Below are 27,998 nucleotides of genomic sequence, written 5' to 3'. Positions count from 1 at the left end.
AGACACGTTAGGGGCAGGGAGAGAACAGCGATCTAAACCCACTGCCATGGCATCAAAAGGCCAGTGGAGGCAGTGGCACCTTAGAAGACCTTGATGTCAAACATGTGGATGCCAGCTGGGAATGCAGCCACACTTGCAGAGCAGTGAGCAGAAGGTGAGCACAGAACTCATCTAGGTAGAAAACCTTTGACTAGACAGGTTCTTTTGCATCCATTGTCCCCCAAACATGTCAATGTGTGGCCCTGTTGTCATGACAAGTTAAAAACAGCAGCACAAGTGACACAAAGAAAACATGGCAAAAGAGGAAGAGGAGAGGCCCAGCAAGTAAGGCATGTGGTGAGACACTGCACTCCCATAATCTCCAGGCTAGGAGATCCTGGTCTCAAATCCTCTTTTGGTTTATTTAAATTTTATTTATTTTTTTAGTTTTTTAAAATCATCAAAATAAAATATATACAATTAAAATATCTCATCAAAATTTAAATATACAATCAAACACATTTATTCAAAACTATCAGAACATAGATACATTTGTAACTATGAAGCCTAAACCTATTCCAAAATCCTAACTCCTATTGTGGATGAATCCTATTCTTGATGAATCCTAATCTGGATGAATCCTATTCTTGATGAATCCTAATCTGGATGAATCCTCTTCTTGATGAATCCTATTCTTGATGAATGCTCTTCTTGGTGAATCCTCTTCTTGATAATCCTAAAGCCTAAATCCTAACTTGAAATATTCTTTGGACAGTCGGTAGCTTCTTCCTGATCTTGGAGGTAAGAGCGCTTCTGGACTGCAGGCAAGGACTTTCCTGGTAAGGGAATATTGGAAATGTCCAGAGAAAACTTGGAAAGACTGTAGCCGGTCGTATCTGTGGAGACACAAAGTTTAACAGAGCCTGGAATGCAAACCTAAAGCATCTGAAGCTCCGTATTTCATGGGACAGATTCCTTGGAAGCTTCTAAACGGCTGAACAGGGAAACCTGCTCCTGCCGGCAGCCACTTGAAGCAGAGCAGGGGGAAAACCCTGCCCCACTTCCACAGAGCTGCCACAGGAGCAGCCTGGCCTCTGGGCTGCCCTGGGACAGCAGGGAGCCCAGAGCCCTGTGCTCTCCAGCCATGGCTCAGCTGCACATGCACCCTGCTGCTGCTCTCCCTGCCCCACAGCTGAGCAGCCCTACAGCTCCACAGGGCACTGCCAGCAGCTCAGCTCATTGCAGGGGCACATGCAGGGCACAATGTGCACAGCCATTGTGTAATTCAAGCCAGTGTTCCCTGCCAATGTGCACAGCCTCTCTGGGCTGCCACAAGACCCTTCCTCCCAAAAGAGAGCGGCCCAGCTCCCACCTCACCTCTGTGTGAGACTGATCCATGCTTGGTCTTCACCTTGTCCTCAGTCTCCAGTTGCTTCAGGCTGATCCATGCTTAGTCTTCACCTTTTCCTCAGTCTGGGTTCACTTGAGGCTGATCCATACTTCATCTTTACCTTGTCATCAGTCTGCTGTTGCTTTAGGCCCCCCACGTCATGACTAGGAAGGGCAATGCTGATAACAGAGCAGGGGCAGATGCACACCCTTCCTTAGTATTTTGTCATTTCTGGCACAGCTGAAAAGTCACGTCCGGTGGTGTCCAGCTCAGAAATTTGTCCACTTTCTGGAGAACATCAAACCTTCACCAGCCCAGAAGGCTGTTGAGGTTTTCCTGCACGTGTGGAGGTGTGCTGTCAGCAAACTTAATGATCTGGCTGCCCAGTGCCTCGCAGAGGGCACAGGCCAGCTTGGTGACCACAGCGCAGACGTTGGCGCTTCGCACAGGCAGCGCCTTGTTCTCCAGGCAGGACCAGAGCACGGGCAGGGCGTAGCGCTCGACCGCTTCAGGGCTCCTGGCATGAGCCCATTCCACAAGCACTGCCGGGAGAGAGAGACAGCTGCTTACCCACCAGCCTCCATGCAAACAGGGACCTACCTCTACTCTTGCTTCTTGGAAGCCTCTTGGGCCAAGATCAGTGAAACAGCACACACAGCCCCATGAGCCAGAAATGGGCAAAGCCGCTGATCATCCTTGAAACACAACCACCAGCCCCTCGGGACTAATATCTCCAACCAGAGCCTTGTACCTGTGGCAGACTTTGTACCTTTACCCAATTATTGCACAATTTCTTTCTGCATGAACAATGAATCAAACGTCAAATTGCCTACTATTTCCATTTACAAGTTGTCTAAACCCACATAGAAGATTTGGAATTGCACCCTAGAGAGACAATTGAGAGATTTCTAATAAAAGCAATGATTCCATTTTTGTAACTTTGATGTCAAGGGCCAAAAGTCTAATCTGGCTCTCCCCTTTGCTCCGTGGCCCACAGCAAAGGGCAGTATTAGAACACACTTCAAAACTCCAGCCCACCAGAGATGGCTGCTACTTGACAGCTGGATGAGAACCACCAGAGACTAGCTGGTGTCTTTGGTGGAATGCTTTTGTGGCTTCCAACAAAGAGCTGTTTCAAACCTCAGGGTGTCTTGGAGAATTACCCAGACCCATTGCCCTGGCATTTGCCCTGGCACTTGAGCATCTCCACATTTTAATGGCATTTCCCCTCCCAATGTTAATAGCATTTCTTCTTAAAATGTGCACTGAAATAGGGGCATAGAGAGAGAAAAAGGCTACACAGGGGACTGAAATTTATCCAAAACACGAGGGTTTTCTCACATTTCCTCTGGAATCTGCTCTCTGCTCATTTTCTGAACTGAACTATATCAAACACAGACAGAAAGTGACTACCAACAGGCTCCTTGCATGGCAGATTTGGCTGAAAGATCAAAATCTGAAATGCTCAGGAGACCAGTCTTGTTTCCTGATCAGGCAAACTGTTATGTAGTAGCCATTTACTATTCTGTGGTGGAAGAAACTTCATTTCCTCTATGCTGTTAATCCACCAGCAGTCATCAACATTGAAAGAGCTCCTGAAAGTACCCAAAACCAATTTGGCTAAGCAGGAAAAGGGTTATGGTACCCATTCAAAAACTGGACTTCATTTGAGTTTAAATGCAATTAAAGACACTGGCCACTATGGGACTTGAGAAGGGCCCCAGTGAGAGCTCAGAACCTCCTGATGTGGAGGAGCTACTCTACTGTCTGTTCACTGGCATTCCCTGTAAATACTCCCTCGGAGACCTCTTGGCTTAGGAGGGGAGGCCGTACCTGTGATACGCTCTGTGACATCCAGCAGAGCTTGGCCACTCAGTCGTCTCCATTGGTGGCAGAGCTCTTTCATCAGTGATACTTCATCTACAAGTGAAACACACGTTTCTGTTCACTCTTCTGAGGGCATAGGAGAGAGGACAGTGGCGAGGGAAAAAGCAGGGGCAACCCCATTTTATACAATAAAGTCCATTTCTGCTGATTTTTGAATCCTTTTCTTCTTTCCTTCCAGCCTACTTGTCAGTGTTTAAAATGCCAAAAGAAAAGCTCTCCTTTCACATTTGTAAATCCAAAGTTGTCTGCTCTATCAGGAGCTATGTTAAAACATTTCACATCAGGGTCCTTGAGAGTTCAGTCACATGGAAGCAATGAAAAGTTTCTGCATCCCAGAGCCAAAAGGAAGAAGCCCATACTTGGGACACAGAAAGGCACTGAGTCAGGCAGTCCATGACTTCGCAGAGCAGCTGAGGTGGAGAAAGTGGAAACTCCCCTTGAAGACCTGCCTCTTCAACACTCCATTGTTCAGGCATATTCCCCCAGTGTGGCATTTTCAGAGCTGACATCAATCTGTGTGGCAGAAAAATTTACAGCTGCCCTTGCCTCTGTAGGTACTTGCCATTTCCTTCTTGTCCCTTGCAAAACAACGTGTGGAACAAGGCATCATTGACAGATGGATTTTGACCCATGTGTTATAAAGAAATGAACTTGATGAATCCTATGGTCCCCTTTGAAAAAAGAAGACAAAGAAGAAAGGTGGAAAACAGGCAGCTACTGCCTATAATGTAGAGCCTTCCAGGTGGCTGCTGTGCAGAAGCTCTGATGGGCCGGTGTCCCTTCATGCCTACAGCAAAGCTGTTCATTTGGCAAGTCAGACGGGGCCCAAGCAAACTCCAAAACCCCTTTGCCTCTGAATTGCAGCAAAGCTGTAGTCCAGGACTTGCTCTTCAGACCAGCAGCACAGAGCCAAGGGCTCCTGGGACTGTTGGGAAATGCTGCTGCACATTCCAGCCAGTTGGGGATGGTGCATAAGGACTGCACCTGCACAGCTTCTGGTGGGGGTCAGCTGGAGCATTCCACAGACAGCAACAGCTACCAAGGCACTCAGCGTTCTCTTGTGTCGGAGAGACAGAGACACAGGTGAGGAGAGTCCATGCCAGGGCTCAGCCTTACCTAAATGCACAACAGATTGGTCCAGAGCCGTCATAGCTGCAGCATGAACCCCGGGATCCTTTGAGTTTAGGTTCTTTGTTATGCCTTCAACCAAACGGATCATCAATGGGTTCATGGCATCCTGCAGCAGTCCTATGATTTCTGCCAGCGCCTCCAGCGCCTTCTGCTTCACTTTCTTATGTGTGTCACAGATTCTCAGGCCAAAATAATCAAAAATCTGTGAAGAGAACAAACAACATGAAAGCTTGATTAAAATGACCTTTTTTGAAGAGGCGATGTAGAAATGAGCACTCAGGAATCTAAAGATGAAAGTGATCCTTTCTGTCAGGTCAGCCCTTGCTTGCACAATTTCACTGTTTTCCTGTGAGCCACTCACTGGAATGGTTGCACAACCTCATGCTGCTTGAAAGATTTTCATCTGTTTTTAAGAGGTTTGGGTGGGGACAGAAAAGTTCCTATGGTGTTTCTCTCCACCTATAAATCATTAAATCAATTCCATTTATTAATTCAAAAGACTACCTTTGCTTTACAAGTATGGAAGCAGATGTTTACAATGCCCATTTTTTTATACAGTTGCCTCAAGTGTTGAGGGCAGCTATGATTTCGCCTAAACTATGGCTGGAGGAGATCTAAGTTTTATTTTGTCTGTCTCAGAACCTGTGTCTGGAGAAGGGCAGGGCTCAGATCAACTCTTCCAGGATCCAGACCATTGCTCTGACTAACAGGTGGACTTGTGAAATATAATGTGCTGTACAGCTCTCATTCCAGCAGGTTCAGTCCCTTGACAGCCACATTATCAGGCACACTTTTCTGGAAAAAGGGGAAAAGCAGCTACTGGGAGGAGAGGGGATGGATCTGTCCTTATTTGTTTTCTTCCTTTCCAAAGAGAAAAAAAGGCCCCCCAAGAAGGGTGAGCACCATCTTTACCAAGAGGAATAGGGACGAGGATGGAAATGAGTTTTACCTGTGCAAGACAAGATGGAGTTCACAGAAGTATCCTTTTAAAAACATTTTGTTTAAACTAACCCAGCCTGATACTTCTCTTCCCCATGCAAACCCATTTTTTCTCTAGAGAATAATTGCCATGTCTTCAATGGCTCAATTCCCTCCACTTAACCCAACTGGGAGTAGGAGACAGCAGAGGTTACACCAGCAGAAAATTCTGCCATCATCTGATGAACAGCAGCAATAGGCACCTGCCAGACAAATACAGCTGGACTGAAATAACTTGTCCTGAAGCCTGGAGCTCAATTAATTTGTCTGGATAAGAAGGGCCAGTCTGTCCCAAACAGCCAGGATATAGTGCCAAGACACACTGAATTGAATTTACTTCTGCAGGCTTGGGAAAGGAGCTAAATGAAAGGAGCAATGAAGATATCCTACATACTTGGACAATGTTAGTGGAGATCAGCTGGGGTCTGGTTTTGGACAGGTCTAGGAGGAGTGCCACTCCTTCCATCCGTGTCTGGAACGCCTTGGCTTCCAGGAGATGGTAAAGCTTCTGGAGCAGCTCCCTTTCTTCCACAGATGCAGGTAACGTGACCTGGGCTCTTGCACGGTGTAGGCGGCGTCCACCAGTGGCAGACTTTGCCCTGGAAAACAAAGTCAAATTAGGATCTGTTTCTGATAATCCCTTCAGTTAATTGTGAGCCAAACATCTTGGGGAGCTTTCCTAATGATGTGGTTTCAAGCTAGAAAATCATGAGGCTCTGAAGTGAAGAACAACGTGGACCTCATGACAATCATTATGGGAAACAATCTGCAAGTCACATTCTCCCAGTGCTCACGCAGGAAAACCAAGGATGAGATGCATCTGATCTAGCTTCAGATGGCTTCTAAGACACACAGGCCACGTTGCTTTATGGGGAAAGAGAGACACTGCTTCCAAGTTTAAATGCCTCCTCATACGAGACGTGTGTGTCTTACAATAAGGAAACTCATCACTCTGGAGAAGTGTCTCTACAACCAGGCATGACAATCTGCAAAAGTAGCTCAGATGCATCTGAACAGATGAACAGGGGCATAGCTAAATGATCCAGAAAATCAGTAACAGAGAGAAAAACAGAAGTCAGACATCTCCCGGAACTACACTCACATTTCATTTGCTTTCCTAGAAACTAGATGCACAGCGTAACAAACCCACTGGGAATAATCCTCTTGGATCAACCTGTCTCTTCCATGAGAATGGGAAGATGCTAGCTATGCTACTGAGGCATGTGGTTACTTTCTTGCCACTGCTGAGCATGACAGAGTTAAATAAATCCCCTATGTTGTCAGAGGAAAACAGTACAAGTAGCTCTGCCACTGGCATGAAGAGACAGCAAGGACCAAATTCCTGTCTTAAATGCTGATTGCAGCACAGCGGGAAATAAACCAAACACACTGTCCATCAAGCAAACTGTAGGAAGGACAGGAATCGCAAGACAAAAAGTCCACCTTGAGACACCTGTTAACCAAAATGGCTTAGGAATTGTCTTGCTCCTTACTACTCAAACTTGGTACTGCTGTTTGAGGGTAAGAAAACCAACAATCAGCTAGACCAAACCTCATGGAAGGGAACTGCTTGTTTGAGGAATGGCATCCTGCCTCTAGACTGGGACTTCTCATTAAAACACCTATCTAAAAAGGACTCCACTTGGATGAAAAAAACCCCTGGTTGAATTTACTTGTCTCAAGTCAGGCAGCAGAGACTTGGCCCTCTCCTAGCCTCCACAGCCCTGCCCTTGCCACTGCACTGGAACATCTGAACTGCAAGCAATGGGCGACTTTTTGTCGCCCAGTTTTTGTGGAAAGCCCTCCAGAGAAACTGTGTTCAACACAATGCAGAAATCGATATTTTTTATCCTAGAGCATTTGTAGGGAAAGGAAACAATCTTTGGCACTGGTCATCTCCATCAGAAAGATGTGCCTGAGGAAGAGGCATGTGAAGCTTGTCATGGGCTTTGTCACATCTGGCAAAAGTGCTCAGTACCGTTTGCTAGGAGGCGATGTGGCCTGGGGCTTCTGGGAGCCATCATTCCTCTTCTTCACCGGCTCCTGCACAGGTGGGAGTTCAGCCTTGTTGTTTTCCATCCCCTACAGAGACACAGAGAAACCCCATCAATCTTTAGAATAGAACTAGGAAATTCCCTCTTTAAAACACCAGTTAGAACCAGGATCACTGCTACCAAGGCCTAGGGAAACATTTCCTAACTTACAGAAATAAACAGACCAGAGATTCAGTGATGCCAACTCTTTGTTTTTGGTAGCCCAAGGCAGGTTATGGGTGCTACCAGACTGAGCTGCTGTCTAAAATCCCAAATTTATTAGTTTTGACCATAAATGGGAATTATGCAAACTGGTAGGCAATGAGTGGTCTTAAAGGAAGCAGCAGAAAGAACTGGACTCTTTGGGGGTGGGCCCATTGTGTTGGAAGTTGATTTGGTTCAACACTTATTCTCCCTGCCCCTGCATAAAGAAACACTCCCTTCTGTAATGTAGATAAAAAGAATAAAATCCCTCCCAATCAAAAAAATGATTTTCCACTGGATGCTGCTGAATTTACCAAGCTTCTTCCAGCTCCACAGGGCTTGACAGCAGGGCAGTATTCCTAAAAGACAGACAATAATTGTAGTAACTAGGATTGACTTGGACATCTTTTGTATATTTGGAAATTTTCTTGGTACTACTAAGAGACTTAGAGTCTCTTTTGCAAAGACTCTGTTATGTTCAGAAGCACTATTGTCACTTAATTGCTTTACTGAGGGCAGGGTAGGGAGAGTGCTGTGGGGGCTTACACATGAATGTAAACCCATTTTCTCCTCTCTCCCTTTCCTCTTTGTGACCCATATTCAAAGTATTCAAAACCCCACTTTTCCCCTAATAATACAGTTCCTCTGTGGTCTGCAGAAGAACACGCTGAGGATTAACAGCTCATTTTCAGGAATAAAATGATTCAGCAAAAGAGGAATGAGATACAGACATATTGGATGTGTTGGATCTCCTATTAACAGTGGCAATACTTGCACAAAGGAGACATTTGTCCTGCCAAGCACTTACTTTCTTCTTAATTCTCTTCAGGATATCTTCCAGGTCATGCGTGGAAAGAGATTGTTCCAAAAGCTTTTTAAATTTTTGATTACTAAGCAACATCTTCACCATCTCCTGTCCATAATGCCTAAGGAAGGAAGGAAGGAAACCAAAGAAAAGTGAAGAAAGGAAGAGTCTTAACAGAAGAAGCTAATGCCTTAAACTCATCGGGTGCAATGTTTGCATGAGAAGGTGTTACCTAGACTCAGCAAAGAGGGAGATTTACCTCACTTGACACTGCACAGTGCTGTCAGCTGAACACAAGAGGCAAGAGGAGAATGTGGGCCAACAGAAAAATACCATTTCTCTCTGAAACTGGGGGTGTGCTTCTGTGGGATCAAAGGATCCCAGGCAACAAGGGAAACACATCTGCTTTGTTGTCAGAGCCTATTAGCAGTGTTCTGCTGCCCTTGCACATCCATTTTCGTTTCTTTAACTGGCAGGGAAGCCAGGACAAAACACCTCATCCTTGCTTTTGATTATTCTATACTATCTGTATACACATGGGCAGCTAGTTGCCCTGGTGTTCTTGGCAGCTATTAATGGGAATTTCATCATCAAAGGAAGGGGATTTTGGTGGCTTGGGGTGATTTTGCCACTAGGAAACCACAATTTTCTTCAAGAAGAAATTTGGAGGTCACTGAGCCACAGATAATAGCACTCTAGAAATCTGCAGAAGAGGTTTAGAAAGACTGAATACATTGGCTAAAGACCTCTAAAATATTTCTAGGGAAGTCTTAAGTTAATGAGAAACAGATGTTTGGGATCCTTCAGTGATGAACATTAGCCAACACTTTGGCTTTCTCTTGTGCACCTAAGGCTAAACAAAACTGTTGGACTGGCTAATCAGAGCTCTTGTGATCTCAGTAAAGAATCTCGCAAGTCACAGGAAGTTGGCAATGCTCCTTGCTGCCAACCTCAGGTTACCCAGTACAGTCATTTCCCCAGACAACCCAGAGCAGTGGTCACAGCACCAAGCCTGACACAGCTCAAGAAGCGTTTGGACAATGCTCTCAGGCACATGGAGTGACTGTTGGGCTGTCCTGCACATGGCCGGGAGCTGGACTGGATGATCTACATGGCTCCCCTCCAACTCTGCATATTCCATGATTCTATGCCCCTTAGCCACACTGTGAGGTCACTTATTATTGCCTTGAGTTTCCACTCTTTCTGGTTTTAGTTTAAAGCCAAACACGAAACGGTTTTCCTGTTCTAGGAGGTGAAAGAAGATCATTACCTCGTGTCCTTGTGACTGTCCTGAGCAAGTGTCCCTGCCACCTGTGCCAGCCTCTCAGCCCTGGGTGTGCCTGCAAGCTTCGTGACTCCCATTTTCTCCATCAAGGACAGGAGGAGTTGGGCCGTACACTTCCGTGCCGGGACGTAGCGGCTCCTGGGAAGGAGAGAGCAAACCCTGGGACACAGGGAGAAGGAGCAGCAGCAGCACAGGCCTTGGCCACAGCCTGCTCCCTGTCCTTGCTGGGGGAAGGAGCCTGGCTTCTCCCTGCAGCTGCAGACACCTGTAGAAGGTTCTGTCCTCAGATAAACACAAAGTTAGCATTGTACAGATGGGCTGTCTGCATGGAAAAGGGAAGCATTCAGTCTCCCTGCACTATCGGATGCTAAATTTCTTTCCCGAAGTTTACTTGGAGAAAGATTAAAGTAATAGGTTACATATGAATTATTTAGAAATTAAGGACAATTTGTGCTGACCCATCAGAGGGCACCCACTACCCAGAGCTGCAGCAGGATGAGGCTCTTTCCACCCATTCATCCCCAAATCTGCAGACCCCTGGGAAAACACAAATGCAGAGAAAACACGCCGTGGGCCGTGAAGTTGAGGAACACCCAGCAATGCAGCCTGTTTCTTTTGCAAAGCTTGGCAAGGGATACGTCTGAGTGTTTTACCCTATTTCAAAGCTGAGGAAAGGGTGTCAGTCAGTTCAGACAGCTTGTCCTATTCTAGAGACTGTCTCTTGGGAACTATCAGGCCCAGCACCAACACTTAAGGCAGCATTTGCTTCAGCTGTCCCATGGCACTCAGCCAGTGAGGGTGCCTGGAAAGTGCTTCATCGTCTCAGGGCTAACATGAAACATCAGTTTGAATAGAAAGCAGAGCTCTAAGGCCAGGACAGTCACACAAGACTCCTCTTGGCAGGAGCTGCACCTGCTGTGTGGGCTGTACCACAGCCAGCACATTCTCCCTGATGTGCTCCATGCCCCAGCAAGTACCCTCCTTATTTCTCAGAAAGGAGAAATGAGGTTGATCAGAGAATCAAGTCACTGAGTCCACAGAAGATGCAGGATACAGGGCCCTTCCCTTCCACCATTCCTGTACTCTCTGTCATCCCTTCCCTCACCCACACATTAGAAGGTCAAGAATGTCACAGAAAGAAGAAGAACCTACTTGACTCCATTGTCCATGAGAGCAGTCATTGCTCGTGTAGGAGTCACGTTCTCTACCATCATCCCCAGGCTCTGACAGGCTGCCTTCTGAATAAACTCTGGGGAGTTCCGCAACATGTGGAGAAGGACTGCAGCAATCTGATCCACCTCGGAGTCCATGTCCTTCCCCAAGATCGCAAAGAGCTCTCCCAGAGTGACAATTGCAGAGCAGGACACGTTGGACCGGAGGTTGGTCACCTGGGGAAGTCATGAGGGGGAAACATAAGCATCACCTTGACAGGAAAACCAGTTTCCTTAGACAAAACTCCCAAAAAATCACAACACATCCCACTGTGTATAAAAGCACAGTAGGAGCAGAAGAGCCCAAGCACAGAAAGGCACTTACTCTGGCACCACTTTCTGGCCACACACCTGCTTACTGCAGGCATGAAAAATAGGCTTCACTAAAGTGTTCCACTTAACCCTTCTATAATGTCTACTGCTTTGATTTTAGGCCCTTTTATTTGAAAAACATAGAAGCAAAATAAAGGAAGGGCTGCTTTCAAACCATAAAGGCACAAGTCATAAAGATAAAACAGTCAGATGCTCCTGTTCAAAAAAGCAACACCTGTAGTTGAAGCACCCAGGCAGAAAACAGAAAACACAGGCTCAGGTCTACAGACTCATTTGCAGTCTTCAATTACAGCTTGAGCAGAGATTGGGACTCTGGTATATCATGTCATTAGTGTCTCTTTTCTGCCTTGCATTATAATGGTACCTCACTCACAGACAAGTGTCAGATACCTGACCTGCCAATAAATACAGCTACATGTACACACAGATCCCACAGATAGCTGACAGACACTAGAAATAGAAGGTCTAAAACCAGAAATGAAGGCAGTCCCTGAGCACACATGGAGATGAACAAGCACATATTCTACTCTACAAGCTGTATATCAAGTATGGGGGACAATTCAGAGCAATGTTCTCACCTCTCTGGTAACTGCCAAGCAAATCTCACGAAGTCGACAGAGCAGGACTTCTGAATGGGACTCAGCCAGCAGTGTGATGTTCAAGAGTCCCTTCTTCTTCCGTTCCCTGAAAGGCAAGTACAAAATGATTGATTTTTCTCTCTACCCAAGCACTTGGCAGCACCCTCTGAAATCACCAGGCTGGCAGCTCAGTCAAAGCATGGCAGGTGCTTTTCAAGGAGTACTTAATGAAATCGTGGAACACATTGCCACAGGATGCTGTGGCTGTCAAAAGCATACACAAATCCAAGAGGCAAAGAGAGGGCTTTCAGAGTCTTCATTTGTGACCTTTCTGAAAATCTCTGCTATTAAGTCCCTCTGCCATCACTGCTTCCTAGAAGCTGTGAGGGCAGGCCATGCTGCTGGTTCTTGTCACCTCCCTGTACCTGTCCCTGAGACACAGTCCCATTAGGCTGTTACTGGGACATTTTCCTTCTTTGGCAGCCCCAGCAGGCAGTTCAGCACTGAGAGTCTGCACTGGCACTCTGGAGCTGAGTTTCCACTCTACAATTGAGGCCTGTGTGTCACCCACTCCACCTCACACATTCCCTAGAAAAGCAGCAGGATGTCCCAGAAGATTAAGATTCCACCCCTGGGCAAGAACTGTTAAAACTCTGGCTTTTCCCAGAACACTCCGACCTAAAACAACGCCCACAACAGCAAAGTGTTATGGAAAAGGGGCAAACAACTCCATCTCTCAGCACTTGCTTTGTGCAGGCCCTCAGGTACAGGAAGGTGTGTGAGGCATCAGGGCTGCAGCCAGGGCTGGCAACTGATCCCACAGGCACCCCTGAGTGTCATCTGGACCCCCACACCTGCAGAAGCTCTCTGCACCTCCCAGGGCATCAAAGAGAAATGGGGAAGAGAAAGCAGAATAGAAAGGGCAAAGCAAAGGAGACTGCACAAGGAGATGCAACGTGGCTAATTTTTCATGCTTATCCCTGTGAGAATGAAGCATCCACCAGTGAGTGGATGCTAACCCAGACATCAAAAAGACAACCAATATCACCTAACATTTGGAAGGGTATCACCTCTGGGCCTCCTTCTGTCTGTGTAGAGTTTTGGGACACATTGTGAGTATTGACAAAACATCTCAAGCCCGTATGACTCCTTGAGAAGGAAAAGTTGAATTGCAAAAGTGCAAGATTCCCAGAGGATTTTATTTCTCTTTCTTTCTCTTCTGCCATGAGCCCTTCAGGAGTACTGGCAGGAAGAGGGACTTGAAGGCATAACTCAGTCCATTTCTCAAAAAGAGGAGCTGCCTGGAGCAGCTTCTGGGACTCACATGCAGGAGTCCCTGCCATTGCTGTCAGCAGTGGGAGCAGAGAGGAATCTTACTCAGTCCCACTGGGCCAGTGGCCCAAGGCACCCAAATCTCTACACTCAAAACTGCTGCCATCCTGCTTCTGCCTTCAGCCAGCAAAGCATCTCATCCCACAGCTTTCTCTCTTCCCTCAGCATTTCCTTTGCAGCTCCATGGAGCAGCAGCCAAAGCCAGGAAACAGCATGGACCTGCTGCAGTTGGAGCAGTGCTGCAGAGCAAGGCCAAGAAAAGGCTGCTCTCCATCTTTATCCTCTCACAGCTCCACAGAGGTTTCAGCAGTGCCCTTTGGCCCTCTGGGCTCTCGGGGCTCAGAGGCACCAGCAAGACTCTCTTCTGACCGACCTTAACGCCAAGAGGGACACAGAGTGATGGGGCCTTTCTTACCAGTCGTCGCTGCCCAGCAAGGACAGTGCCTCCTGCAAGGCCTGCTGTGGGTCTGAAAAGGCTCTGTCCTTCTGCCTGAGCCCACGGAGCGGCTCCTCTCGGCGCAGGGCACCAGTGGCTGTCTGCGAGGTCACTGCAAGGACAGGGTCGGCCATGGGCGCTGCAGGCCCGGGCAAGGCACCCGCCATGGAGCGGCCTGCAGCCCATCTCCCAGCCAGGGTTCCCTCTGGCACACACTGCCACTGGGACAGAGACTTCCCTGCTCTCTGAATCCTGGGGCTCCCTGCTTTCTCTCAGCCTCCCCAGCTGGGCACAGCTCCAGGCTAAACCTGACAATTGCCCCACAGCCCCAGCTCCAAGTGCCACAGGTGCCACAGCCAGCGGCAGGTTCCTGAGGCCGCAGAGCTCCCACTCCCTGCCAGGCAGTGCCAACAGCAGGACTGGCCAGCCCAGGAGGGAACCCCTCAGGTGCCCCTCTTGTCTCAGCACCCTGATTTCCCCCAGCCCTGAGGACCGGGGCTCTCGGCAAGTCCCTGAGGAGAGACCTGCAGCTGCCTCGTGACAGCACCAAGCCAAGCCTGAAGAACCCAGCCCTGCTGGGCCCAGCTCAATCCCCAGGGAGCAACAACCAGGGAACAGCCACACCTGACCCTTCACACCTGACAGTGCCTCTGTTTCCATTGACTGCAAATATTCTAGACTACCAAGCTGCAGTACTTCCAAAGTAGATTTGCTGTTCATTCTTAGAACAGACTATGGACCCAAGATCCCAGTTGTGCTGGCTGAGGCAGCAGGCAGTTTATGCTCCTTTTGCAAGGACAAACCCCTGCAGGAAAATGCTGCCACGGAGCAGGCTTACCTGAGGAGCTGCATGGGAAGCTGCCATCTCCAGGGAGGGTGGGCGTACTGGGCTGTAAGGGCACCGTGTCCTGCTTTCTCACGACCGTTTTCTTCATGGCGCTACCAGGGTCTTTTCTCTGTACACTGGGAGCTGTGCCATTGATAGGTGGTAGGCTGAAGCCTGCAGGCACCAAAGAGGAGCTTGTATGTGGAGAGTGCTGGACGGGGTGATGATGGAAAAGGCCAGAGAAGTTGCTAGAGCTGGGTAACATCACTTTGTTGTCCCAAAGAACTTCAAGTATAACAATGGCACACTAACACGGGACAGTGATCACAGAATCCCAGAGGAGTTTGGGCTGGAAGGCACCTTTAACCACCGTCTATCCAACCCCTGTGAGCAGGGCCATCGTCTAGATCAGGTTTCTCAGAGCCCTACGTAAACTGGCCCTGAACACCTTCAAGGATAGACCAACAACAGCTTCCCTTGGCAAATACTGCCAGCTTTTCAGCCCCTTCATTTAAAAAAAAATTCTCCTTAATATCTAATGTAAATCTGCCCTCTTCTAGTTTAAAAGCAAACTGCAGTGACGCTTCTCCCAAGAAACAAGGAAAACCCAGTATTGCTTTGCTTTTGTTCTCCTGTTCCAGAGGCAGGCAGGGAAGTTACCAAAGTGCAGATAGCCTGGTGTGATGCCCTCGGGCTGAGTGCTGCCCCTGAGGGCCCCGCTGCCGCCCTCGGGCAGCACTCACGGCCCTGCAGGCTGAGCCCCTCAGCCAGGATTCCATTGGGAACGCTGCTTGCTCCTGGGGCTACAGCAGAAGCACTGCCTGGGGCTTCAGCACAGCTCTACAGCACCAGCTCCTCAGCAGGGAGCGGCAGGAGAAGGATCTCTGGTGTTTTCATCAGAAGGAATGGAATTTAGTTCCTTCCAGGTTGCAGCCTGGTTGAAAAGCATCCTTTTGGCCTCACCTTCCCTGGAGGCTGCTCTCCAGGAGAGATTCTGAAGCCCCAGTGTACTTTGCAAGACAGAATTTTCTACTCTGAAAGACTTTACAAGTGGAGGTGGGAAGCTAATACTCTGTTACTGACTCAATGAGACCATGGGCAAGACACTTAATGTCTCTCTATTTTTCTTTGGGAAACAGAATTAAATCCTAATGCAAGCTTCTTACTCAGATGCAAGCAGAACAGCCCCCCCAGTCTGATTGCAACATTGTGCAAAGGGCAAGCAAGTGGTCAAAAAGGACCACTACAAGTGTAGCCACCACTTACTTGCTTCAGCTGCATCTCCAGGCTCAAATGTCTCTGGAGGAAGCTGCAAGGATTTTTCATTTTGTCTCCTCTTCATCTCTTCCATCAAAATCTCCATTTTCTTCAGCTCTAAGTTCTCTTTAGCCAATCTGCACAATTCAGCGTGGGTCTAGGTGCAATGGAAACACATCACAGACTGTAAGCAGAGACACACCAAGCAGACACAACATCTCATCAGGAGCACAGAGTGCACAGAGTGCTACAGTCTTCCATGCAGCTCCATATCCATTCCAATAGTTTCAGAGGAATGTCTCCCATGCTCACCTTGGCAATTACACACAGTGAGGTGGAACACTTCACTGCCACAACCTCACACTGCTGCAACTGCAACCTATGTCAGGAAGCCCTGCTTGAAGCATGAAAGTCATAGGAGTGCTCCAAGACAGATGAAGAGCTCACATGACAGTGAGCAGGCAGTGCAGTTCCTACAGGCCATGGCAGAAGAATGAAAACCATGTGCAATACCCAGCAAGGAGGGGGAATGGCTCTTGCTTAACACTCATGGCCAGGAATTGCAGCTGTTTCTCACTTCCTGGCTTCTGAAGGACTCAGCTCTGAAGGACTTGGTCTCTGAGTCCAGCAGACCAAAAGGAGGAGTCTTGTGAAAACAAGTTGCACAAATGCTGATGTTAATGAGCAGAAAACTTGAGAATGAGAGGGCTGTGAGATACAGCCACAAAGGTAACCAGGAAAAAGCAAACTCTCCCATTTTAGTTTGCAGCCTTGCTTACACTCAATATTAGAGTCTTTGTTTCTCTGCATCCAAGGATGCACTTCTCCCACATTCACTGATGTCTAGCATGATCTGCCATTCAGAACTTCTCTAAACCAGCCTTTGCACATAAAGAATGCTTCTGGCGTGACCTTAGAACCATCTCCAAACCAGTCACCTTGGCACTACTGGAAATAGCCAAGCAATTGCTCTGTAGCTGTCAAATACATTCCCAAGAGAATCTCCATCCCCCAAGGAGTGGAAGATTATGATTTTCAGTGGCATTTTGGGCCAAGCACTAAACAGCCACTGGAAAGGAAGTCTGCTCATCCCTGTTCTTATCCCTTACCTTTCCAAAGCTGTCCCTCCACTCTTTGTCACTCCTAAGACCGGGACTGCTGGGATGATCTGTCTCCTTGGCCTGACTCAGTGGAAGGCCTGGGAATGGAAGCAAAGGTTCCTGTAAATCTCTGGCACCACGTGTTGGAAGCAAAAGAAGCTTTGCTTTCCTCATTAGATGTGCCCAGTATTCTGCAATCCTGTATTTGCAGGGAACAAAGTGCTCATCCAAAAGTTCCACTTTTGCTCTCCTTCCTCGTTCCAGGGGTTTATTCTCTGCTTTCTTTTCAGCAGAGACATCCAAACCCAAATAAACATTACCTAGCTCAAAATAATTTTGATCTTGGCTGATATTGACAATTCAAAATGTCCTTAATAGAAATAGCTAATGGCTGGTCATTCTGAAACACTCCCCAACAGAGCTGGTAGAACTAGGAGAACTAATTCTTCACATGGTTTCACAGAGGATAAAATCATGTAGCAGTCAAGAACTATGAGAGGTATACCTGTCTTAAAACTGGATTCTATCACCCTGCAGAATGATTGGGTCAGTAACAAAAGAAAGACCGGAAAGGATGAATGACAGAAGTGATTTATAGTCCAGAATTAATCCAGAAAAAATGTCATTTACTTACTGAGGACTACCACTCCCTAGCTGCAGTAAGCATTGCAGTTGCATATACAAAATTAAGGAGTCATTCCAAAGGTGCCATACTCAGGATGTGGCAGAACAAACCCTGAGCAAAGGGACCAGGTGATCTGATCCCTTTTTCTGCATCAGCAGAATTACTTCTCCAAGTCTCATCTCTCCTATCATTACACAACCAGAGATGTCAAAGGAACTACAACAGTGTCATTGAGGCTTACAGCTGGAAAGCAGTGGATGACCCGGATGCGCCAGAGACTGCATTTTGTCTGGCATAATTCCACTTGTCAGGGATCAGGCAAGGCAGGGACAGGGACAAGGCAGGAGGCATCTCCTCTCCCAGCCTCAGCCTGCAGCACTGACACAGGCAGAGACAGTCAGGGAAGAGATTTGTCATTGGGAACCTGCCATAGGTGGCTTTGGGCTTGTGCTGTCAGAGGATGACAAACTCACACCCTGCCTAGGCTGCAGCCATTTGGAAGTCTCCTTCTCCTTCACTGGAAAATTCAAAAGGACTTTCCATCATAGGAGGTATGCCTATTCCTTACAGTGCAAAACAAGGAATACCCAAGTGCAGACCAAAAATCCATGAATCTCCATCAAATCTCAAAGGGTTCAGACCAGAAACTACCGCAAGAAATGGTTTACTCCTTCAAAAGCAGGAGAAAGGAGTGGAAACATTTCTCATTTCATACTAAATTCTTTCATTTTCTACTCTAATTTTGACACAAGAAAGACTGCAGGGAGATAAAAGGCATGTGCAAGAAGGAGAGGAATGTTTCCTCTTCCTGCACAGCACATCCAGGAGCCAAGGTATCCCTCCAGCTCCTGCCACTCAGCATTTCACACTGGAGGAATTTTCACTGCACCGCCAGAGAACACTCCCAGTCATTGGGCTCTGGGAGAGTCCACTGAGCCCATCAAGAAAATGAAATTAATATAAAGATATCTTTAAATGAATGTGTTTTATCAAAGCTTTCCAAGTGTCACCTCTGTGTCAAGATCCCAATGATCATTTTAGGACAGACGTGCCCTGTACATACCTGCATGCTCCGGGGTCTTCTCCTGGCTGCTGCTGCTGGGTCTTGGCCTGGAGAAAATGGAGGACAAAAAAACATATGAGGAGCTAGAAGGAGAAGGGAGAGAATGGGTGTACCATGCAAGGAGGCAAACCTTCTTAGCATGGTCACTGTGACGAAGGAGGAATTGTAACACATAAACCCAAATATGATTTATTGTCCTTAAGCTTTCAGTTGCTGGAATCACACAGAACTGGCCAAGCTCTGGCTGAAATAACAGCCAAGTCCAGCTGGGGACGCATCCTGAGACACTTTGAAGCCCTGCCTCCTCTTCCCCAGCACCACCTCTGCTCTTGGGGCATTGCTCTTGGGTTTGACATTGGATGGGCAAAATGCGGAATATTCAGAGGTTTGCCTAAATACATGGGAGACTGTGCAAAATCACCACAGGAGATGGGAAGAGTGAGGTGAAGAGCAGCAGACACCTTGGCTTACCTCATCTCCTGGGACTCCTGCAATTCCATCTGGGGAGAGCTGTGCACAGACCCAGCAGCACTGCCCACAGGGGGAATTCCTGCCTTGCGTAGACGGGGGATTAAAGATTTTCCCAATTGTCTCTTCTTCATTTCCCCGCCAGTGGAGCACAGCAAGGAGGTCTGGAAAGAGTAGAACACAGTGCTCAGATCAGTCATCCACACTTGCCCCCTTTGATGCCTCAAGAATTTTATCAATGCTCTTAACTGGGACCCGGTAAGAAAAGTCAAACTGATGCAGCAGCTTGGCACAGGATGGGGAATGCAAAGGGAACTGGGAGAGACCATGTCCCACATTTCTGAGCTCTCCCCACCTTCTCACTTCCCTGGAAATGCGACTACATTCCCAGCTGGCATCCACATGTTTGACATCAAGGTGTTCTGGGGTGCCACTGCCTCCCCTGGCCTTTTGGATGCCATGGCAGTGGGTTTAGATCACTGTTCTCTCCCTGCCCCTAACGTGTCTCACAGCCAGTACTGCTCTCCAGCCAAATCCCCACAAAGCCATTCTGCAGCATGTCCAAACCTGCTTGTCTCAAGCCCCTCATTCCTGCTGCTGCTGCCCTTCCCTCCTACACTTCCCCAGCAGCCTTGGAGCCCAGATGCTGCTGCTGAGCTCTCGGGATGCTCGCTGCTCTCCAGCTCCCACACATCCATCATCTCAGCCTCACTGCCATTCAGGAAGTTCAGCAGAGCTCCCTGCCCTGCTGCTCTCTGCAAGGTCTCTGCCTGCCCAACTTGCTCCAGGGCCCCCATGTCATGGCCAGGAATGGGGGTGGAGGCAGCAGGGGCAGATGCACACCCATGCTTAGTATCCCATCATTTCTGGCCCCGCTAGAGAGCCAAATCAGGACCTGTTCAAAGTTCACTGAAAGGGTCAGTTCCTGTATACACTGAGCCCTTTCTCTGCAAGGCTGAAATCAAGTGCCCAAGCCTTTGATTGGACATTCTATCAATCAAAACTGTTGTTCATCTGTCTCCTCCTGCACCCCACAGCAAACCCAAAACAACTGCACGTCCTGGCCCTGGTGCAAAGAAAATCGTGTGCCTGGGATCCGGGCTGCTTTCCCGATGGCCACCTGCCATCCCTTCCCTATGGACAAAGCCATGCCAGAGCACACAGCTGCCCAGAATCTGATGAACTCTGGAAATAGCATCAGAGATTGCTGTGCAGGGGGCATGGCTGTACCACTCACAAGCTCAGACAACCTGACTTTGCAGGTTCCAGCAATCATCTTTTTCCATCCAAAGCAGACACAGCTGACAGAAAACATCAGCAAAACATACAGGTCCATCATAGATACCTGTAGATTACTCAATGGGGAAGGATTGCTTTCCCAGATTGCACAGCTTTAGCTGCTCTGACGGCTTGTTGGTGTTTTCTCAGCCATAAGACAGACGAGGAACTACAACACAGCCCAGAAACCATTCAAAGACCTCTCCTGCTATTGATACATGCTGAGGACATGACGTCTGCCCTACACACCCATGGCAAAGACAGCCTGAAGCGCAGTGTCCAGCTGAGCGCTTGCTTGGCTCAGCTGCTTCCCTGGGCTCACAGCACAGGAAAAGGCCTCCATGCTCTGCCTACAGCACATAAAATGAAAATCTACCATCCAGGACTTAGCTTGGTCTCCTTACCTTATGTCCTTTTCCCTCTGAACTCTGCTCCGCGTTGTTTCTTCTGATATCTTCGTTGTCAGTGATACTTTTCCCTTTCTGTTCCTCCCCATCATACATCTTGCTCAGCTTGACGGAAGAGCTCTCTTGGATGGGAGGCAAGGGCTTCAAGGGAAGCAGTGAAGCGGGACGTGTCTCAGGAAGATTCGTGGCAGGAGTGTAGCCAGTCAGAGCTGCAAAGTGGAGACACAAAATGTAACAGAGCCCCCAGTGCAAAGATGAAGCATCTGAAGCTTCGTATTTCATGGGACAGATTCCTTGGAAGCTTCTAAACAGCTGCACAGGGAAACATGCTCCTGCCACCAGTAGCTTGAAGAAGACCAGAGGGAAAACCCTGCCCCACTTCCACAGGGCTGCCACAGGAACAGCCTGGCCTCAGGGCTGCCCTGGGACAGCAGGGAGCCCAGAGCCCTGTGCTCTCCAGCCATGGCTCAGCTGCACATGCACCCTGCTGCTGCTCTCCCTGTCCCACAGCTGAGCAGCCCTACAGCTCCACGGGGCACTGCCAGCAGCACAGCTCATTGCAGGGGCACATGCAGGGCACAGCTGTTCCCTGCCAATGTGCACAGCCTCTCTGGGCTGCCACAAGACCCTTCCTCCCAACAGAGAGCGGCCCAGCTCCCACCTCACCTCTGTGTGAGGCTGAGCCACGCTCACAAGGGAACAAGTGAGTTCGGTGAACTCCCACCTTTACAATCAATCCATCTAATGGGTGAGGCATGCAAGGGGTGTTTTCATTATTCAGAAGACCTCTCTGCTTTTTCTTTTCATGCAACTACCATCACTAGAATTCCTTTGAAATGTATGGAGCTGGCAAACCAGGAGAGAAAGCTTCTACAACTTTGCTTATGTGTTGTTCATTGCCCATCCACTACTTTGAAATCCCTTTCCTTCTAAACTGTGGGCAACCCACACTGGTCAACAGAATCTGACAATTACAACTCAGAAGTAATTGCTTTCCAAGTTAGTGTCCATGGCCTTTGTTTCAGTAACTCCCACTCAGTTCCAGGTTGGGTTTTATTGCTTCATTGCTTTTCTTTCTCTTCACAAAAGAGGAAGTGCTGGCACATGAACAATGGCACCTCATGTTTGAAGAAGCTTTGCAATCCAGGTTACATGACCCCAGTACTCAAGGAGTCTGCATTTCCAGGGCATAAACTGGCCATTCAATTGGAAATTGCCACTTTTACTGTGCTTCATTGCTCCATGGGTCTTTCTCCCTGCTTTCTTTCATACAGACAACAACCAACCAACAGAAAACCCAACAACAACATAAACATGATCTGCCACAACAAATTTCTTATCTTGGCTAATACTGCCAATTTAAATTTTTCTGAATGGGAAGAGTGGAGGGCAGGTGATTCTGAAATGCCCTCCAAGAGAGCTCTTAGAAGTAAGAGAACTAATTTTTTACATTATTTCACAAAGGGGAAAATAATGAGGCAGCCAAGCAATACAACATGAACACATCTTTTAAAACTGGATACTTTCAGCTGGTATATTGCTCTGAGAGAGCAAAAATATCACCTGCTTACAGAGCAATACTGGTCACTTGATGCATTAAGTATTGCAGGTGCATACCAGCAATGAAGGAGTCATTCCAAAGGGGCCATACCCAGCATTTGGCAGAACTAACCCTGAGCAAAGGGACCAGGGGATCTGATCCCTCTTTCTGAATCATTTCTCCAAGTCTCATCTCTCCTATCTTTACATGCCCATAGATGCCAAAGGAACAACAACAGTGTCATTGAGCCCTACACCTTGAAAGCATTGCCGGACATAGATGTGCCAGAGACTGCATTTTGTCTGGCACAATTCCACTTGTCAGGGATCAGGCAAGGCAGGGACAGGGACAGGAGGCATCTCCTCCCCAGCCTCAGCCTGCAGCACTGACACAGGCACAGACAGCCGGGGAAGAGATTTGTCATTGGGAACCTGCCACAGGTGGATTTGGCCTTGTGCTGTCAGAGGATGACAAACTCACACCCTGCCTAGACTGCAGCCATTTGGAAGTCTCCTTCTCCTTCACTGGAAAATTCAAAAGGACTTTCCATCATAAGAGATTTCCCAATTCTTCCCAGAGCAAAACCATGAATAACCCAGTGCAGAACCAATATCCATGAATCTCCTTTAAATCTAAAGGAGTTCAGACCAGAAAATACCCAAAGGAATGGTTTTCTCTTTCAAAAGCAGGAGGAAGGAACGGGAACATTTCTCATTTCATGCTAAATGCCTTCTTTTTCTACTCTAATTTTGACACAAGAAAGGCTGCAGGGCCATAAAAGGCACATGCAGCGTGGAGCGGAAATGTTTTCTTTTTTGCGCTGCAGTTCCAGAATCCCAAGGTACCACTCAAGCTCTTGCCACTCAACACTTCACACTGGAAGAATTTTCACTGCACTACCAGAGAACACACCCAGGGACTGGGCTCTGGGAGAGTCCGCTGAGACCATCAAGGAATTGAAATTAATTTAAAGACTTTTTTTAAAGAATGCGTTTTAACCAACCTTTCCAATTGTCAACTCTGAGTCAAATTCCCAATGGTCATTTTAGGAGAGATGTGCCCTGTACATACCTGCATGCTCCGGGGTCTTCTCCTGGCTTCTGCTGCTGGGTCTTGGCCTGGAGAAAATGGAAGACAAAAAAACATATGAGGAGCTAGAAGGAGAAGGGAGGGAATGGGCATACCATGAAAGAGGCATGGTCACTGTGATGAAGGAGGAATTGCAACACATAAACCCAAGAGGATGCAAAGATGATGCATTGTCCTTAAGCTTTCAGTTCCTGGAGTCGCACAGAACTGGCCAAGCTCTGGCTGAAATAACAGCCAAGTCCAACTGGGGACCCATCCTGACATGCTTTGAAGCCCTGCCTCCCCTTCCCCAGCACCACCTCTGCTCTTGGGGCATTGCTCTTGGGTTTGACATTGGATGAGCAAAATGCGGAGTACTCAGAGGTTTGCCTAAATACATGGGAGACTGTGCCAAATCACCACAGGAGATGGGAAGAGTGAGGTGAAGAGCACACTGGAGCAGCAGACACCTTGGCTTACCTCATCTCCTGGGACTCCTGCAATTCCATCTGGGGAGAGCTGTGCACAGACCCAGCAGCACTGCCCAGAGGGGGAATTCCTGCCTTGCGCAGACGGGGAATCAAAGATTTTCCCAATGATCTCTTCTTCATTTCGCTGCTCGTGGAATACAGCAAGGAGGTCTGGAAAGAGTAGAACACAGTGCTCAGATCAATCATCCACACTTGCCCCCTTTGATGCCTCAAGAATTTTATCAAATGCTCTTAACTGGGACCTGGTAGGAAAAGTCAAACTGATGCAGCAGCTTGGCTGCTGGAATGCAAAGGGAACTGGACAGGGAGAGACCACGTCACACATTTCCGATCTCTCCCCACCTTCTCACTTCCCTGGAAATGCGACTACATTCCCAACTGGCATCCACAGGTTTGACATCAAGGTGTTCTGGGGTGCCACTGCCTCCCCTGGCCTTTTGGATGCCATGGCAGTGGGTTTAGATCACTGTTCTCTCCCTGCCCCTAACGTGTCTCACAGCCAGTACTGCTCTCCAGCCAAATCCCCACAAAGCCATTCTGCAGCATGTCCAAACCTGCTTGTCTCAAGCCCCTCATATTTCTGCTGCTGCTGCCCTTCCCTCCTACACTTCCCCAGCAGCCTTGCAGCCCAGATGCTGCTGCTGAGCTCTCGGGATGCTCGCTGCTCTCCAGCTCCTACACATCCATCATCTCAGCCTCACTGCCATTTAGGAAGTTCAGCAGAGCTCCCTGCCCTGCTGCTCTCTGCAAGGTCTCTGCCTGCCCAACTTGCTCCAGGGCCCCCATGCCATAGCCAGGAATGGGGGAGAAGGCAGCAGAGGCAGATGCACACCCATGCTTAGTATCCCATCATTTCTGGCCCTGCTAAACAGCCAAGCCAGGACCTGTTCAAAGTTCACTGAAAGGTCAGTTCCTGTCAGGGAAGAGGTCTCAGAGCTCTGCTGTGTCCTGGGTTGACTATATGATGCTTTTATCCCCAATCGTCTTGTTCTGTTTATACCGAATAATAAGTTTTACACCTTTAAGACTCTCTTCCAGACAGTGAAGAGGGGAGGGAAGAAGCGCACAGTTTGTTTTCAGACTGCTCTCACTCCTCCACATTCCTGCTCCTGGACTGTGTTGTCTGCGGATGGACAGACAGCCGGACAGAGCTCCTTTTTCCCTTTTTTTCTGCTTTTAGTTAGTTTTAGCTAGCTGAGGCAAAGAAGTTCCCGGGAGTGTGATTTTTTTCCTTTTTCCTTGGACCTGTTCAAGCCTGCTCTGGACTGAACACCCAGAAGAGCACCGGCAGCTCCACCTGTGGCCCCCTGGCCGGGCCCGGGCCGCGGCATTTCCAGCACCAGAGACTGGTCAAAGACTGAGTGAGCCGAGCTGCAACCCGGGGAGGGGACTGTTCTGAGTTTGCTTTCTTTGGAGCAGTGAGAAGTTTTATTGTTTAATATTGTTTGGGTTCTATTGTTTAATAAACAGGTTTCTTTCCACTTTTTCTCCAAGGAGATATTTTCTCCCAAACTGGTTAGAGGGGGGAGGGGCAATTGAATCTGCTTTTGTAGAGAAGCCCCTTTGGGGGTTATCTCCCAAACTTGCCCTAAACCAGGACACAGTGCCACCCAGACAGACGGTGCCCAGAGAAGCAGTGTCCATAAGGAGCCCAGAGGAGTCCAAAACAGCACACAAACTCTCTTTCCACACTCTGTGTCTCTTGACTGCCTCTGCTTGGTAGCTTTTCTTCTTCAGCTTGCATGACAGCAATTTCCCCCTTCATCTCAAGCAGCCTTTTCTCCTGCTCCCTCTGTACCTCTGCCAGGAAGTTTGCCCGTTCCTCCAGCTGCTTCCGTGCCTCCACATGCTGCTCTTCCAGTTGTCTCTCCTGATGAGGGGAAGAGACAATTCCTGATGAAGTCCAAGCAATGCTCCCCATAGAAAGAAATGGAAGCTTCATCCCTCCAACAACCCCCCCACCTGGAAAGTGCACATGAGTTGTGACTTTGTGCCCTCCAGCAATGCTGTTCTAACCCAAAATGTAGAGGGAGTGTCAGCAGGTGGAAGGAAGGAAATGCCACCTTCCTTCCCTGCTCTCATGGCTGCCTGTTTTCTGGCCCCTCTCTCCTCAGCATTTCTGCCTGTTCACAGAGGCTCTGTGCTCACATTCCCCCTGCCCTTTGATCAAGGAAGAGCTGCACATGGACTGCAGGATGAGGATGAGGCCAGCGCCTCAATGATCCAGTCACAAGGCAGGCCACCTGCTGAAATACCAGCAACACGGGGCCTCTTGCATATGATTCAGGTCCAAAGACATCTGTCCACCATGGGAGGACAGAAAGCAAGGAAGCCAGTTGCTGGGACTGCAGTTGGCAGCAAGGTCAGTAGCTGCCTGCTGCATGGCACAAGGCTGTGGGCAAGATCCTGCCCCTTTGCTGCCATGCTTTGGGTGGCGACCACCCAGCCTCCTGGGGAACTTGGCTGATGCCCATCCTGAACCTGTGCATGCATATACTGTCCCTGCATTGTCCTCTGGATCTTCACAGGCCTTCAAGTATGAGCCCTTGAAGGACCCTGCTGCCTGGCCCAGCATACAGCAGATGCTTGCGGCCATGTCACATACTCAGGCTGCTCTTCTGCTGAGACAGCCCACCAAACCTGCCTGAAATCTTCAGGTGCCTCTTGTTTCTTACCAGTTTTTGCTCGAGATTTTTTTTTCCTCTTCCTGGGAAGATTGCCAGAGTCTCAGAACCTTGCAGCACTGCTCTTGTGCCCAGCGCAGCTGTTCAGCCATGTCTTCACATTGCTGCTGGCTGAGAGCTCTTACAGCCAGCAGCTCACGACGAAGGCCCCTCACATCCTCTGCAAACATGACACACAGCAGCAGTCAGACACTCCACAAGCAGAGCAATCTGCTGGCCTTAAGCCCTTCCAGTTTCAGGCAAGGAGGGACCTGCCCTCAGCTGCTTCACTGCTCAGAAGCCCTGGGCACAGAGCTGCCTTCGCAGCCACTGCACTGGGCAGGGCCATCAGCAGAAACAAAGCGCACCAGGCTCTCACCCAGTATCGCCTCCTTGGCCTGCCTGGCCCTGTGCACTTGGGCTTCCACACGGCTCCTGGCCATCTCCAGCTCCCATATGTGCTGCTGAGCCTCCAGCAGGCTGCTTTGCAGGCTCTCCTCCTCTGACCTACAAGGCGTGAAGATGAAGAGCAATTGCTCCTGGCACACAGGGGCAGCTTCTCCAGTAAGATGTGCCTTAAGATCCCTACACCTTAGTATGGAAAATGGCTTGCATGGAAACTCAGATACAGCAGGACTATTTTGCCACTTTACATAGCAAATCAGGCCCCTCCAGGTGACTGGGCAGCCTTTTCTCATGACCTAGCCCAGCTCAGTTTGGTCTCAGCAGCCAAAGCTGAAAAGGCTGTTGCCTGACCTATCACACATGGGTGTGCCCACCAAGTATCTGCAAAGGGACAAAAACCCAGCCTCTGCTCACAGCCCTGAGCTCATCAGCACTTCCAAGTCACTCTGCAGGTGCAGGACAGAACAGGGCTCTCCTGGCTGACTCCTCAATGCTCATGCCATTCATAGTGGACGTATAGGTACTTTGTTGGCCAGGCACTCTCTAAGTAAAAGGGACTAAAGGAATTCACCAAACCATATAGCAAAACCTCTGGCTTCTAGCAGCATGAGTAGGAAACCAGAAGTAGGTTTCTATCTGCACAAGAACTCTCTAGGAGGAGGGACAGATATCCGGCCAATTAAATGACTGGAATTGGATAAACAAGACCACTTGCTACCTTTATTTTTGCCTAACTAAGCCGCAGTGCCCAAATATCTGGGCACTCTTTAAAAAGGAAGAAGGACCAGCCAAAAAGATCCTTGACAGGTTACAGAGGTGGCTGGACAAGTGGGCAAGAATCAGTGCGCAGCAAGAATCCCCAGACACTGTCAAGAAGTCACAAGACCATTCCATTCTGCTGCTGCTGCTGTTTGTAAGCAGTTCTAGGTTCTGCACCATCCTTCACAAGAGTCAGCTCTGCAAGCTCTCAAGATTTTCAGCGTGATCCTCCAGCTTCACCTGAAGCGTCAGCAGCCTACTCACAACATTCATATCTAAGAGCCTTGAATTCCAAAAACCCCACGTCAAACAACTTGGCAAGCAAAGATTGATGGTCAGATGCACTGAAGGAGAAAGCAAAACCAGAGGGAAACTTCTGGTTTCAGCAAACATCTGCACAGTGTCCCTGGTCCTCAATTCAGTGCCAAGTTGGCTTGCTTTGCACTTGTCACAGGAATGTGCAAGG

At 48.5% G+C, this 27,998-nt stretch overlaps 1 protein-coding gene across 4 annotated transcripts; it reads right to left on the bottom strand.

Annotated features, from left to right (window-relative positions):
• Nucleotides 1-398: 398 nt before the first annotated feature.
• Nucleotides 399-26,888, bottom strand: LOC135293053 (TOG array regulator of axonemal microtubules protein 2-like). 4 transcript variants are annotated; one of them, XM_064407055.1, is made up of 23 exons: nucleotides 26,748-26,888; nucleotides 26,381-26,549; nucleotides 25,504-25,575; nucleotides 23,695-23,855; nucleotides 23,218-23,264; nucleotides 20,604-20,815; nucleotides 18,925-19,085; nucleotides 18,454-18,500; nucleotides 16,775-16,863; nucleotides 15,675-15,822; nucleotides 14,421-14,582; nucleotides 13,562-13,694; nucleotides 11,815-11,920; nucleotides 10,845-11,080; nucleotides 9,678-9,830; nucleotides 8,411-8,528; nucleotides 7,917-7,961; nucleotides 7,344-7,447; nucleotides 5,760-5,964; nucleotides 4,373-4,589; nucleotides 3,203-3,289; nucleotides 1,357-1,911; nucleotides 399-875 (listed from the first exon to the last, which is right to left on the bottom strand). In XM_064407055.1, exons 4-22 carry the CDS (start codon nucleotides 23,823-23,825, stop codon nucleotides 1,676-1,678), a joined length of 2,637 nt encoding a protein of 878 aa, XP_064263125.1. In that variant the 5' UTR covers nucleotides 23,826-23,855; nucleotides 25,504-25,575; nucleotides 26,381-26,549; nucleotides 26,748-26,888; the 3' UTR covers nucleotides 399-875; nucleotides 1,357-1,675. The 4 variants fall into 4 exon arrangements, with proteins under 4 accessions (XP_064263125.1, XP_064263127.1, XP_064263126.1 ...); XM_064407057.1 differs by having other exon boundaries at nucleotides 399-815; XM_064407056.1 differs by lacking the exon at nucleotides 26,748-26,888 and having other exon boundaries at nucleotides 26,381-26,634.
• Nucleotides 26,889-27,998: the final 1,110 nt, after the last annotated feature.

This window comes from Passer domesticus, unplaced genomic scaffold, assembly GCF_036417665.1.
Source record: "Passer domesticus isolate bPasDom1 unplaced genomic scaffold, bPasDom1.hap1 HAP1_SCAFFOLD_66, whole genome shotgun sequence".
Taxonomy (NCBI): domain Eukaryota; kingdom Metazoa; phylum Chordata; class Aves; order Passeriformes; family Passeridae; genus Passer; species Passer domesticus.
This window is presented reverse-complemented; position numbering and strand designations above follow the sequence as displayed.

What these genes read in the sequence shown, in the direction of transcription:
- LOC135293053 (XM_064407055.1), bottom strand. Translation starts at nt 23,825, where the DNA reads ATGAAGAAGAGATCATTGGGAAAATCTTTGATTCCCCGTCTGCGCAAG. An exon ending in CAGGAGTCCCAGGAGATGAG is followed by an intron (nt 23,265 to 23,694) that starts GTAAGCCAAGGT and finishes CATTTTCTCCAG; the next exon opens with GCCAAGACCCAGCAGCAGAA. An exon ending in CTCATGGACAATGGAGTCAA is followed by an intron (nt 9,831 to 10,844) that starts GTAGGTTCTTCT and finishes TCTCCTTCCCAG; the next exon opens with GAGCCGCTACGTCCCGGCAC.